This window comes from Nematostella vectensis, chromosome 12 (assembly GCF_932526225.1).
Source record: "Nematostella vectensis chromosome 12, jaNemVect1.1, whole genome shotgun sequence".
Classification (NCBI taxonomy): Eukaryota; Metazoa; Cnidaria; class Anthozoa; order Actiniaria; family Edwardsiidae; genus Nematostella; species Nematostella vectensis.
Window position 1 is genome coordinate 2,737,889 of NC_064045.1, and position 13,024 is coordinate 2,750,912.

Here is a 13,024-nt window from a genome sequence, read left to right on the forward strand (position 1 = left end):
TCTTATCACTCGTAGTCGTACAAATGACGACCGCTACAACATCAGGGGAAAAACAGACCCGAATTTAACCGAAACCCAGTGGAATCTTGGATTGCCTTTTGAAAACGCAAGTAAAGTGATGGAGTCTTGGGTTGCCTTTGGTCCCGTCATGCATCAAACGCCAGTCACGCGTGAACTTATTACCAACATGTTGGCCATGTGGTTTACGCAGGGCTGAACCCAACATCGAGATCCAAACTGCAAGTTTGAGATGAGCCAGACAAAAACTTACATGGAAATAAATGTCTCGCTTGTGTCACGCACAAGATTGAAATCCCCGCCAAAACATCCACTCGACTAATCAGAGGCCGTAGGGTACTAAAAAACGTACAGACAGACAGACGGCGCATCCCACACGACCCCCCTCGAGACCACGGACCTTTGCGAAGCGCCGCTTAAGCGGAGCACTTTTTCTATCCTTTTGCATATGATGACCTAAGAAAACCACACAATGGTAAAAAACAACCCTGTCCAAATAAAAAAACAAAGGCAATAAAAACGTAATCACCATAAATTTATCGACAAACCAGCTATTTCAAACAAACAAAGCTTTCAAATTTCCCTTTTTCCTTACATTTGTATATAGCTATTTCAAAAAACGTTGTCAGTGCGAAACGGCAAATGGCGATTGGCAAATGGCAGTTCAAGGACCGAAAAGAACCATTGGTCTTATTAAATTTCTACTAAATGCTGAAGAATATGGATAAATCAATAAATCCATTAAAGATCATCAATGTATGTCTCTGACATTGCTAGACTTTATTTAACACTTTTAATTTAAAAAATGATTAGTACCCAGACGCACCGTTCGGGCTTCTTGCCATTTACTATTTGCCATTCGTCATTTGCACTGACAACCTTTTTTGAAATAGGTGTATAAAACGCGTCAAAAAATGTGATAAAAATAACTATGATACGATAGGAACCGCGTTGCCTGCTTGCAGGCGGTACTCGGAGTTATTATCGCCGAAAACCCTCTCCGTTCGGTGACCGGGCGCCATCTTGTATCGCGCTTCATGGGGGCTTGGCACTAGACTATTACAATATGCCACTCATCACTATGGCAACCTTGACAACCCAATTATTGACGTATTTTTATTCCCTTTAATGACGTCACAGCCTAATTAGCCCCATTCGACGAACAATTTTTCGACTCAATTGGTCGTTTAATTCTTTGCTTGAAAAAAATGGACGCTTTAAGTTTCAAGACGCTTTTAAAGCGTGCCGTATTCGTCATGGTTTTCATTGTCACCAGCGCCGCCATCTTCCAAGTTGTTGGTGAGTCGAAACATTCGCGCGCGGAACGCGTTAAAATTGCGTACAACAAGGTCGCAAAAGAGGTGATCCGTAATAGGTTATCCGCGAAAAAGGCGCAAACATTTGGAACACGAAAGCGGAGTCCCGAGTTATTTGAGGCTTGGTTAGAAAGAGTCTTCCCCTGTAATGGTAAACACAACCCATGTCAACTCGTGCAAAAGTTTTAACGCGGGACTCACCGCTACGACGCGCGCGCACCACACGAAAACAGGGCGCGCGCGTGAATTAGAATCAGCTATCTCCGTGGCATTTGACGTTTTAAATAAAAAGGAAGAAAAACCCAGAAAACAACAATCTGAATTAAGAGAAAAAGACTTGCAAAAGACTTGGAGAGTCAAATTTTTCGCTTGCGTGAGATTATATAGTTTATGCAAGGATTAGAAAAAACGCGCCCTTAGTATAATTAGAAGGATTTTAGGTAAAAATTTTCCAGCGGGCCCGAGACATTCCACCTGGAAATAATGTGTTGTGAGTTTTTTTTTTATAAACGCAAAAGGGAGCTCAACGTAAGATTTTTATCACAGCCGAAGATATACACTGTTCCCAGTACAAATCACCATAGGAGCTATTAGTTTTCGGGCCCCTCGTAAGAACCAAGGAGAGTGATGGGGCCTCTTGTCGAATGTGCCAGGCAAGCAAAAACATCTCCGCAAGTTAGAGATTTCAGTTGTAAACAAAATCATCTTGAATTGCCATGAAACTCTATCCATCCTTTCTTAAGAACGGCTCTATCTATTGCTGAAGCATGAAATAATGCCCGGATGATTATATTTTTTTTAAATGATAATAAAAAGTACACAATTTAGTCGTTTTTAAACCAAGTGTGATATAACAAAAACTAGCAGTCGACCGTGCCAAATTTTCGTCTTTATTAAAACTTCCTCAGGACAGTCTTGCTGAAAACAACCAAAACCGCAGTTTCGTGCAAGTTGGGTCAACAGATCCAAAATGCTTGCAAAGTAAAGTTTTTTCTTTTTTTCTTTTCCTTATTTCAGCTCCTATCCTGTCTGCTCTGCTGTTTCTCGTCATCGACTATGCTGATGTGGTTTTCACCATATGCTACGGGGGGTTTTATGTGCTTGTCAATTTGAGGTACGGTACCAGCCATTCGGACTTTATCATCATCAATATCACCATCACCTTACTTATCATAACAATCACTATTATAAAAAAAATATAAAAATCATCGCTATCGACCCTCGTGTATATCGTCTCCAATCAACTGGTACGCGGCACTCCTCACCCTTGTTGCTGTTCATGTAGAATGTACAAGATAAACATTTTCTGTGCGATGGATTGCAGAGACTGAGCTTAGAATTATTGCTTCATTCAACATGGCACTCATACAGTACAAACATGGCCACCGTCTCGTGAGTCAAGCGCGGCGGAGAGGATAGGGGCGCTTGCCCCGCCATCTTTCTCTTCATCTTTCTTTTTTTTTTATTAAAACGCGGCTTATATGTACTTTAAATATGTATCAAGCGTTACATGTATAAATCGATTGTTGATAAGACGATAGTATAATTTTTAGAGGAACTCTAAAACCAGGTACCCTCTCCCCCTTGAAACCACAATCCAGCCATGCCCCCCTCCCAGTCACTCCCCCCCGCCCCTGAGAGTACAAAATGCCAACTGTTGCTTCATTGCAGGAGAGCACTGTCCAGCAGTGACGACCCTGGGGGAGGGCTTCCCCGAGTAGGGGACAGGTCGGAGAGACGACCGCGGGCACGCAAACCCCGCAGCCAAACAGCAGCAGCAGACAAATACAACAGAGCGAACCAGGACACAGCAGCAGACAAATACAACAGAGCGAACCAGGACACAGCAGCAGATAGGAGCAACAAAACACGAGGGGGAGAGACAGAGGGAAATGAGACACACACGGTAGAAACATCTGCAGATATATATCAGGGAGGTGAGAGAGTTACTACAATCTGGTTCCTTACTTTGGGTGAAGTCGGACAATGGACTGGTATACATTAAAAATTGTACTAGTACAACTATAACTATGGACTGGTATACAGTAAATACTTTACTAGTACAACTATAACTATGGACTGGTATACAGTAAATATTTTACTAGTACAACTATAACTATGGACTGGTATATAGTAAATATTTTGCTAGTACATCTATAACTATGGACTGGTATATAGTAAATATTCTACTAGTACAACTATAACTATGGACTGGTATATAGTAAATATTTTGCTAGTACAACTATAACTATGGACTGGTAAATAGTAAATATTTTGCTAGTACATCTATAACTATGGACTGGTATATAGTAAATATTCTACTAGTACAACTATAACTATGGACTGGTATATAGTAAATATTTTGCTAGTACATCTATAACTATGGACTGGTATATAGTAAATATTCTACTAGTACAACTATAACTATGGACTGGTATATAGTAAATATTTTGCTAGTACAACTATAACTATGGACTGGTAAATAGTAAATATTTTGCTAGTACATCTATAACTATGGACTGGTATACAGTAAATATTTTACTAGTACAACTATAACTATGGACTGGTATATAGTAAATATTTTACTAGTACAACTATAACTATGGACTGGTATACAGTAAATATTTTACTAGTACAACTATAACTATGGACTGGTATACAGTAAATACTTTACTAGTACATCTATAACTATGGACTGGTATACAGTAAATACATTACTAGTAAATCTATAACTATGGACTGGTATACAGTAAATACTTTACTAGTACAACTTTAACTATGGACTGGTATACAGTAAATACTTTACTAGTACAACTATAACTATGGACTGGTATACAGTAAATATTTTACTAGTACAACTATAACTATGGACTGGTATACAGTAAATACTTTACTAGTAAATCTATAACTATGGACTGGTATACAGTAAATACTTTACTAGTACAACTATAACTATGGACTGGTATACAGTAAATATTCTACTAGTACAACTATAACTATGGACTGGTATACAGTAAATATTCTACTAGTACAACTATAACTATATGATGGGGCCATATTTTCTAATACATGTTCTATATATAAGTTGTGTTCGTTCCTGTTCTGTTTGTGGATACAGATGTCCCATGCAGCCTGCCCGAGGAGTCTTTGCCCAAGAACTCATTGGCAATGGCCGACTTCATGAGAACACATAGAGATGTTGAGGAGAAGACTGCATTTTGGTGGAAGTATGGGGCGCGCCCAAAAGACATCAAGAAGGAAGGTAGAATGAGCGATGTGAATCTTATCTGAAGACACATTTGACACAGTTTTCATCCATTGATAAATCGATGGCACTCTTTTAACACTTTTGATCTATTGATAAATCAATGGCACTCTTTTAACACTTTTGATCTATTGATAAATCGATGGCACTCTTAACACTTTTGATCTATTGAAAAATTGATAAATCAGTTGGTGATTACTCTATTAGAAATAATTTAAATGCATTCGGTTATGGAGCTTACGAAGACACTGAAGGGGCCACTTTACACAGTTCTGATGTTACACAAGCCATTCATACTGAAATTATCAAGAACCCCACTTTATAATTGAGATAAGACTGTAGCAAAAAGAGTGCAGTGTAATATTTGAGAAGTTAGAATTCCTAAGATGACAATTATTATGCAGAACCTGAAGCAGAGGAGGAGCCAAGTGGTAAGATCCTAACCATCACCATGCCCCGCCTGCCGCAAGCCTTAAGGAAGACACCCTCCAAGCTCTCACCCTCGATATCCACAACAAGGACAAGTGACGGCCACTTGGGTAAGACACAACAATCAACAACACAACAATCAACACAGCGCATACAAGACATGCAACACAGTGCATAACACAACATGCGACACAGTGCATAACACAACATGCAACACAGCGCATAACACAACATGCAACAAAGTGCATAACACAACATGCAACACAGCGCATAATACAACATGCAACACAGCGCATAACACAACATGCAACACAGTGCATAACACAACATGCAACACAGCGCATAACACAAGATGCAACACAGCGCATAACACAACATGCAACACAGTGCATAACACAAGATGCAACACAGCGCATAACACAACATGCAACAAAGTGCATAACACAACATGCAACACAGCGCATAATACAACATGCAACACAGCGCATAACACAACATGCAACACAGTGCATAACACAACATGCAACACAGCGCATAACACAACATGCAACACAGTGCATAACACAACATGCAACACAGCGCACAATACAACATGCAACACAGCGCATAACACAACATGCAACACAGCGCATAACACAACATGCAACAAAGTGCATAACACAACATGCAACACAGCGCATAATACAACATGCAACACAGCGCATAACACAACATGCAACACAGTGCATAACACAACATGCAACACAGCGCATAACACAACATGCAACACAGCGCACAATACAACATGCAACACAGCGCATAACACAACATGCAACAAAGTGCATAACACAACATGCAACACAGCGCATAATACAACATGCAACACAGCGCATAACACAACATGCAACACAGTGCATAACACAACATGCAACACAGCGCATAACACAACATGCAACACAGCGCATAACACAACATGCAACACAGTGCATAACACAAGATGCAACACAGCGCATAACACAACATGCAACAAAGTGCATAACACAACATGCAACACAGCGCATAATACAACATGCAACACAGCGCATAACACAACATGCAACACAGTGCATAACACAACATGCAACACAGTGCATAACACAACATGCAACACAGCGCATAACACAACATGCAACACAGTGCATAACACAACATGCAACACAGCGCACAATACAACATGCAACACAGCGCATGACACAACATGCAACAAAGTGCATAACACAACATGCAACACAGCGCATAATACAACATGCAACACAGCGCATAACACAACATGCAACACAGTGCATAACACAACATGCAACACAGCGCATAACACAACATGCAACACAGTGCATAACATAACATGCAACACAGCGCATAACACAACATGCAACACAGCGCATAACACAACATGCAACACAGTGCAGAACACAACAATCAACACAGCGCATAACATAACATGCAACAAAGCGCACAATACGACATGCAACACAGCGCACAATACGACATGCAACACAGCGCACAATACGACATGCAACAAAGCGCACAATACGACATGCAACACAGCGCACAATACGACATGCAACACAGCGCACAATACGACATGCAACACAGCGCACAATACGACATGCAACACAGCGCACAATACGACATGCAACACAGCGCACAATACAACATGCAACACAGCGCACAATACGACATGCAACACAGGGCACAATACAACATGCAACACAGCGCACAATACGACATGCAACACAGCGCACAAAACAACATGCAACACAGCGCACAATACAACATGCAACACAGCTCACAATACAACATGCAACACAGCTCACAATACAACATGCAACACAGCACACAATACAACATGCCGTTTTAAAGAGCATTGGCCAGTTGCAACATTCTACTGCTTTAAATCAGGAAGACAAATTACACGAATTCTCAAAATAGCCATCGAATGGAAAGTGATGCTTTCCCATGCTTTTTTGCTATTTGTTTTGTTTTTGTTTTCTTTTTTTTGGCTATGATGCCATTAGCCCATAATAAAACATGACCCTCTTTTAGTGGACAATGCATTGTATTTCCACAATAATTAAAAGGACAACTGTGTCAACAAAAGCAATTTAGTCCACAATTCATAAACATTCAGAAGAATTAATGAAAAAATGCTGGAATGTATGTTAAGATGTATAATTCTATTTATTCCATAGTTGAAACACCACAGCTATCACTGCATGAACTCTACCCTTACACGCCCCCTGAGCCGCAACGCTTCACCCTCAAACTCCATGAAGACATCATCAAATTCAATGCCATCATAGAAGCTGCCTTAGAGAGAGACAGAAACGATATGCCCACAAGGAAGAGATCATCAGCCCAGGCCTTCATCTACAACACCTCAACACAGGGATCCCATGCAGCACTAGAGGTAAACACATACAGCAGACTCAATGATGCGTACCCAGGATTTTCAGAAGAGGGATTGCACAGTCATTGGTATCATATGGGGAAAGGATACAGGGTTCTCATTAACTTTCAGAGTAGGCGGTGGAGATTGATAAGTAGGGGGTGGAAGTTATTTTATCTTTTCAGTTAAAATAAAACTTAAGTTGACTTTTAGCAAAAAGTAGCTGGCGCTCGGTGGAAATAGCTGGCACTTCCGCCGGCCCTAATGAAACCCCTGAGATAGTTATTGGCCACCCTTCAATAGTAAATGATTCACTTTTTGGCGGCCGAGGGAGAACATGTGCATTCTGCACGCACATCAATGGCTCAAGAGGCTAGGTAGTATGAATTATGTACTGTTGTGATATTCCAATCCATCATAAGGCATTATGATTTCAATTTTGCAAGTACTGCATGTGCCTGACACAATATATGAGTTTGATCCTCAAAGTAATAAACCTCCTTTTTATATTTAATGTGTTGACAGGAAATACTGAACAATACTAATTATAGTGTATTTATCTATGGCTTCTCACAACACAGTAAATTCACAATACACTGTAAATTAATAAACCATCTTCTGTGAAAAACTCTGTAACTTCTCTCCATTTTTGTGATCTTTCCATTAATCTACTTCCAACATTTCTTCTTGGCAAATAGGGTGCCTCGCGAGATGAGTCAGTCTCTGACATGGCAATAGGCATGTACCAAGGGCTGCAAGCAGCACTTCTCTCAGATGCAGCAAGCAGCCACCAAAGCTCTGCCGCCCACCCTGCCTCAACAAAAGGTATTGCAAACCTCACTCCAAGGTGCATTATCACAATAATAGACGGAAGACCTCAGAGAAGTGGCACAGTACTGCACCATATAACAATGCCAGAGGGGCCTTAAAAATAGGAGGAAAGGTCCATGTTTCCAAGAAAACTTCTTTTGAAACAACAAGCCCACATGAAATACAATGGTGGTCACATGACCTACAATCGTGGTCACATTGCATTGGGTCACAGGGTTCCGGTGCGATTAAAAAAGCGTGCGCGCAAAATCTATTAATGATTTGAGTTGAATGCTTGTATAGAACCTAAAACATCAAAACAACGCAATTATCAGGACTGTTTTATAATAAAGTTAATTCTATCGACTAATAGCCTAGCGTTTATGGACTTCACAAAAAGAGTTTTAACGTCCAAGTTTAAAGGCCTTGAGTGCTGCTTTCACATACTTTATGGAACGCGCCATTCAACCCCCACCCCCCTCCGTCTCCCCCCCTCCCTCCATCTCAAACCCCCCCTTCAATTGCTGAATGATGCTTCAACCAAAACACTTGACGCAACATTGAAGGGGGGGTTCTAAGGAGGGGGGTTGTAAATATTATTTTATGGGTTTTGTGTTTTTGCATGGATTATTGTTTTGAAAATTTGGACAAATTCCAACAATATCCCAATGATTTTTACCATGATTGTAGTTGCCTTAAAAATTCTCAGGATACTATCCCCTTGATGTGCAACCCTATCATGCCCAGCAGCAGAACATTTGTGATGACAGTGACATTGTAAAAAAAACTGATTGGTTCAGATGTTTGATTAACTATGTGCTATTCCAAGACAAGGCAATGACTTTTACTTTACTGTGGCAAATGCAGTAATAAAAGGTAATCAAGTACAAATAGCTACTTTTCAAGGCAGAAAATAATCAGTTTGATTTTATGCTTTTGCAGTTCCCACCAAGCAGTATATGACATCATGGCAACCAATTGCAAAAGGAGTCAGGATGGAGAATGGAAAGTTTGATTGGGAATTCCCAAGCCCACCAGCAACAAGTTCTGAGATGGAACGCCAGGCAGTAACTGCTACAGACAACAACAATAACAGCAAGCAGGTGGAGTGCATTGCAGATGGAAGCAAGAGCTTGCAGAAGGCTATCCGTGCAAGCATTGAGATTGAAACTCACTTGGCCGCAAAAAGATCCTTGGTAACCATGACTGAGAACAAGATTCCCGCAGATGGTTACATCGTCCAAATGGACCAGTGCATCACGAAGGAAGTTGAGCAATTGGTGGAGGATAAGCTGACCCAAGCGGACGTAAACGACATGACAGAAGATTCCTGCATTAACCATGGGTTATCGCTTCATTTGTCTTTATCCAGCCTGGGTCTTGATGACGTAGACCTAGGCCCACTGTCGGACTCTGATTATACCTGCCTGGGTGATCTACAATGTGAGCGCGGCAGCACATGGAACTTGGGGACGCCACGCCGGAGGGCGACTCCAGCAGAGAGGCTGTACCTTGCGGTGGGAATGATGGGTGTAGGTGCGGGAGGTTACCTACTGTATCGATGGCTCAAGGGCTAAAACACTTTTTTTCGCTAATTTAAACCTGTGATACTGTTCTATTCATTAGATGAGAAAAATGGAGATTTCTTCATGGACCTACATAAGTTTGCAATGTGCATATGCAAACAAAACAGATACTTTTATATGTTATGCAAACCATCTACCAGAGCTTGGTGCCACAATTCTAATTCACCACAACATTTATCCAATAAAAGTGCTTTGTTCACATTTAGGTGAACAATCGAAAACTTAAAAAAATGTATTGATGAATTAATGAAATCCCATCGAAAACACAGGCAGTTAATATTATGTGTAAAATGAAGAAAACTGACTTTATATTCGGCTTCCTCAACTCGCTCTCCATACATACTCTTCAGCGCTATGGCATCGCGAAAAATAACAAAATAATCTTGAAAAAATGAAGACTGAAGAAAAACAGACTCGCTAATCCAGGAAAAGGTACAATTTGTGCCTTTATCGGAGCGAAAATCGCACTCCGAAGAATGTAAACAACCCAAAATTATCCAGACCGTTAATTTGTAAAGTTGTAAGTACTCACCAGGCCTTGCGCGTCCACCGCTGCGACCAAATCCCCCCAACTATCAACAGAAATAAAAGTTAATAAAATACATAATGCAAGAAAAGATAAAACAAGTTAAGTTAAACTCTTTCAGTATTTACCGCGCTCATAGTGTCACTCTAAACGATAAAATTTCTAATTTCACTACTTGTCCGCCATTTTGATTAGCACTACGGCGCATGCTCACCCCGCTGACACATAAACATTTGGCTCAGAGCAATTTCGCGCCAAATTTGTTTAGAAAGACTTCAATAGAGGATTGTTATTGTTAGAAAGGTTCAGATTGATTCTCCAGTAAGGTAATGTCTAACGAAGGCTCTTATATTGTGACGGGAGCGCAGAATTGCGGCCAGACTGATCGGATTCACTGGATGCCATGTCAGATTACACACAACGGAGACGCGAACGTCGCTAACTTCTTTGATCCCACCATCCGGAAAAACGAGGGGACTGAACAAGGTAAGTAGGATTGTGTGCCATGATGCACAGGACGGGGCCATACGATCAAGTAAAACGAGGGGAGTGAACAAGATTAGTAACATTTGTACCATGGGGGCATGATAAAAGGCCATATCTTTAAAAACATATCTGTATGTTGCTATAGGCAATTATGGGGTGGACCACTATAGTAGGCATGGGGGGGAGGGAGGTTGTTTACAGTCATTTATTGTTACGGTTGTTGCATAGCTGTCAACTCACCTGCATTAGGCAGGTGTCACAAGATTTGGACCTCATCACAAGCCTATTTTTTTGTGAGAATGTTAATTCATTCTCTGTATTGGCCTGTATTAGCCCCCCCCCCTTTTTTTACTTACATATTTAAGCTGTCTGTATTTCACCCGATTTCACAAGATTTCTGTCCTCAAGTTGGGTTGACAGGCTATGGATTGGTGTACAGTAGTACAGTTACCATGTTTTTTTTAGGACTGTGTTCTTTTCTTCGTTTATTTTCATAAGTGGTACATCAAGCTCTTGTATGAAAATTGCTTACTTTACCAGACATAAGTGCATCATTCCGAGGGCGTAAGTTGAGAGGAGCTGTAATGCAGCCGCCGGCAGGGTACTCGGGATTTATCTTGAGGGAGGATCGGCAACCAACCACAGAAGAACAGGTCAGTAAATCAAATAAATGCCTGATCCAATGATATGGTCAAAGACCCTCGTGTTCTCATGAGAAAATTACAGGGACAAATGTAAGGGGTGGACTAATTAGGGTCCACCGGGTTTCCTTAGTGAACATGGAGAGCACAACACAAAAAAAAATTATAAAAACAAAAACACTGTACACAAAAACAAATATACTGTACTATGCTATAGGAGTCATTAGCATTCTCCTTAATTGTTCTCTATTCCATATATTATAGCAACAGTAACCAGGGAGTAATGATGTGGATTCGCTGAGTATTTTTACATGCAATCTTTTGACAGACTCAATAGAACACAATTGATAATATGAGGCATTGTTTATGCTTAGTTTATGGTAAAAAGCAGAAACATTTGTTTTCCACCAGGATCACCATCTAAAGGTGACCAAAAAGTTCAACAAGTTCCACTATTGGAACCTTGAGACTCCGCCTTCTGGGAATGACGCAGTTGCCAAGGCAATGCAGTGGGTTACTTTGGCTTCTGTGGTAAGTATCTTGATGTTTGGAATAGAAATATATTACCATACCATTCAAATATATTGTAATGCCGGAATTGAGCAGCATTAGAGGTTACTTGGATAGTACACCGCCAAACTACTGTTTATTTTGAATTCAGAATATTATTTCAACAAGATTTGCAGCAAGCTCAGACCGCTCATACAAACTCTGTAATAGACTTTTTACACTTGCCGTGAGCCTTGGCTGCCTGTGGAAGGGGGTGCTAAATCTGAAATGGTTGCATTCATCTCACTCAGAACAAACATAGGATGTCCTTATTCTAAGACATTTTCTTAAAGATATTTATTTTGAATACAGTACATGAAAATACTGATAATAATTAGTGAAACAATTAAGAAATATTAGAAAATAATTCCTGAACATTGATTCCCAAACATATGCAATTTAACCCTAAAACTCCTGGACAGCCTTACCTGACCTGCTTATGCTGTATTTGTTTCCCTTTTAGCTCCATGGGCAAACTGACGATGAGGCAGCAACCCCAGACACTATCAGATAACCTTGCTGCAAACATGTTTTGCCATCCAAAGAGGAATAAGGAATAGCTGAAGCTTACTTTACTCTAAGGATGTTACAACACGCCCTTTACCTATTTGTACAAAAAATATTGAGGTAAAACTGGGACATGGCAAGAAAAAAGTCACATTATGCCATACTAATATCATTTTTATTGGGAAAGCGGATGTTGTCATGTTACCAGTATCAACACGGCATAAGTATATGAGTCTCAGAGTGGAGAACCTGGAGAAATATAATGTGCTATGACTAGCAAAAACTAAGACAAGCTGTGGAATAAATAGGTGTTATATATAGAAAACTACACACAAGCCGTGGAATAACAGTTGTTTTCATTGTTGTAAAACTTACAACATAACATTTCATCCTTCAAAATTGAATAGGAAAAGTTGTTTTGTTTAGTCAGTCTTTGTTCAATAAAAGTATTCTTTTTACTACTGTTTCACAGTTTAAGTTTTGCTAT

The 13,024-nt window shown here is 40.2% G+C and overlaps 3 protein-coding genes across 4 annotated transcripts in view; 2 read left to right on the forward strand and 1 right to left on the reverse strand.

Moving 5' to 3' along the window:
- Window positions 1-10,566, reverse strand: part of LOC5502119 (fas-binding factor 1 homolog) — a 48,658-nt gene extending 38,092 nt beyond the window's left edge. For both annotated transcript variants that reach the window (XM_048719747.1, XM_048719746.1), the window contains exons 1-2: window positions 10,483-10,566; window positions 10,361-10,400 (exon numbers count right to left, since the gene is read on the reverse strand). In XM_048719747.1, coding sequence (XP_048575704.1) covers window positions 10,361-10,400; window positions 10,483-10,491 — 49 coding nt within the window. In that variant the 5' untranslated portion in view covers window positions 10,492-10,566. The remainder of the gene's footprint in view (window positions 1-10,360; window positions 10,401-10,482) is intronic.
- Window positions 1,168-10,096, forward strand: LOC116609601. The gene is made up of 8 exons (XM_048719749.1): window positions 1,168-1,317; window positions 2,352-2,448; window positions 3,006-3,271; window positions 4,453-4,596; window positions 5,004-5,138; window positions 7,236-7,453; window positions 8,131-8,257; window positions 9,185-10,096. The coding sequence occupies exons 1-8, from the start codon at window positions 1,227-1,229 to the stop codon at window positions 9,817-9,819; spliced, it is 1,713 nt and encodes a 570-aa protein (XP_048575706.1). The 5' UTR covers window positions 1,168-1,226; the 3' UTR covers window positions 9,820-10,096.
- A 22-nt stretch (window positions 10,567-10,588) lies between the features above and the next one.
- LOC5499416 (ribonuclease H2 subunit C) lies at window positions 10,589-12,995 on the forward strand. The gene is made up of 4 exons (XM_048719750.1): window positions 10,589-10,840; window positions 11,381-11,493; window positions 11,893-12,012; window positions 12,494-12,995. The coding sequence occupies exons 1-4, from the start codon at window positions 10,684-10,686 to the stop codon at window positions 12,542-12,544; spliced, it is 441 nt and encodes a 146-aa protein (XP_048575707.1). The 5' UTR covers window positions 10,589-10,683; the 3' UTR covers window positions 12,545-12,995.
- Window positions 12,996-13,024: the final 29 nt, after the last annotated feature.

Excerpts from the sequence above, each read along its gene's own strand:
- LOC116609601 (XM_048719749.1), top strand. The coding sequence starts at position 1,227 with ATGGACGCTTTAAGTTTCAAGACGCTTTTAAAGCGTGCCGTATTCGTC. Across the intron at positions 4,597-5,003 it reads AAAAGACATCAAGAAGGAAG|AACCTGAAGCAGAGGAGGAG; the intron begins GTAGAATGAGCG and ends ATTATTATGCAG. Across the intron at positions 7,454-8,130 it reads GATCCCATGCAGCACTAGAG|GGTGCCTCGCGAGATGAGTC; the intron begins GTAAACACATAC and ends CTTGGCAAATAG.
- LOC5499416 (XM_048719750.1), top strand. The coding sequence starts at position 10,684 with ATGTCTAACGAAGGCTCTTATATTGTGACGGGAGCGCAGAATTGCGGC. Across the intron at positions 10,841-11,380 it reads AAACGAGGGGACTGAACAAG|ACATAAGTGCATCATTCCGA; the intron begins GTAAGTAGGATT and ends TTACTTTACCAG. Across the intron at positions 12,013-12,493 it reads GGGTTACTTTGGCTTCTGTG|CTCCATGGGCAAACTGACGA; the intron begins GTAAGTATCTTG and ends TTTCCCTTTTAG.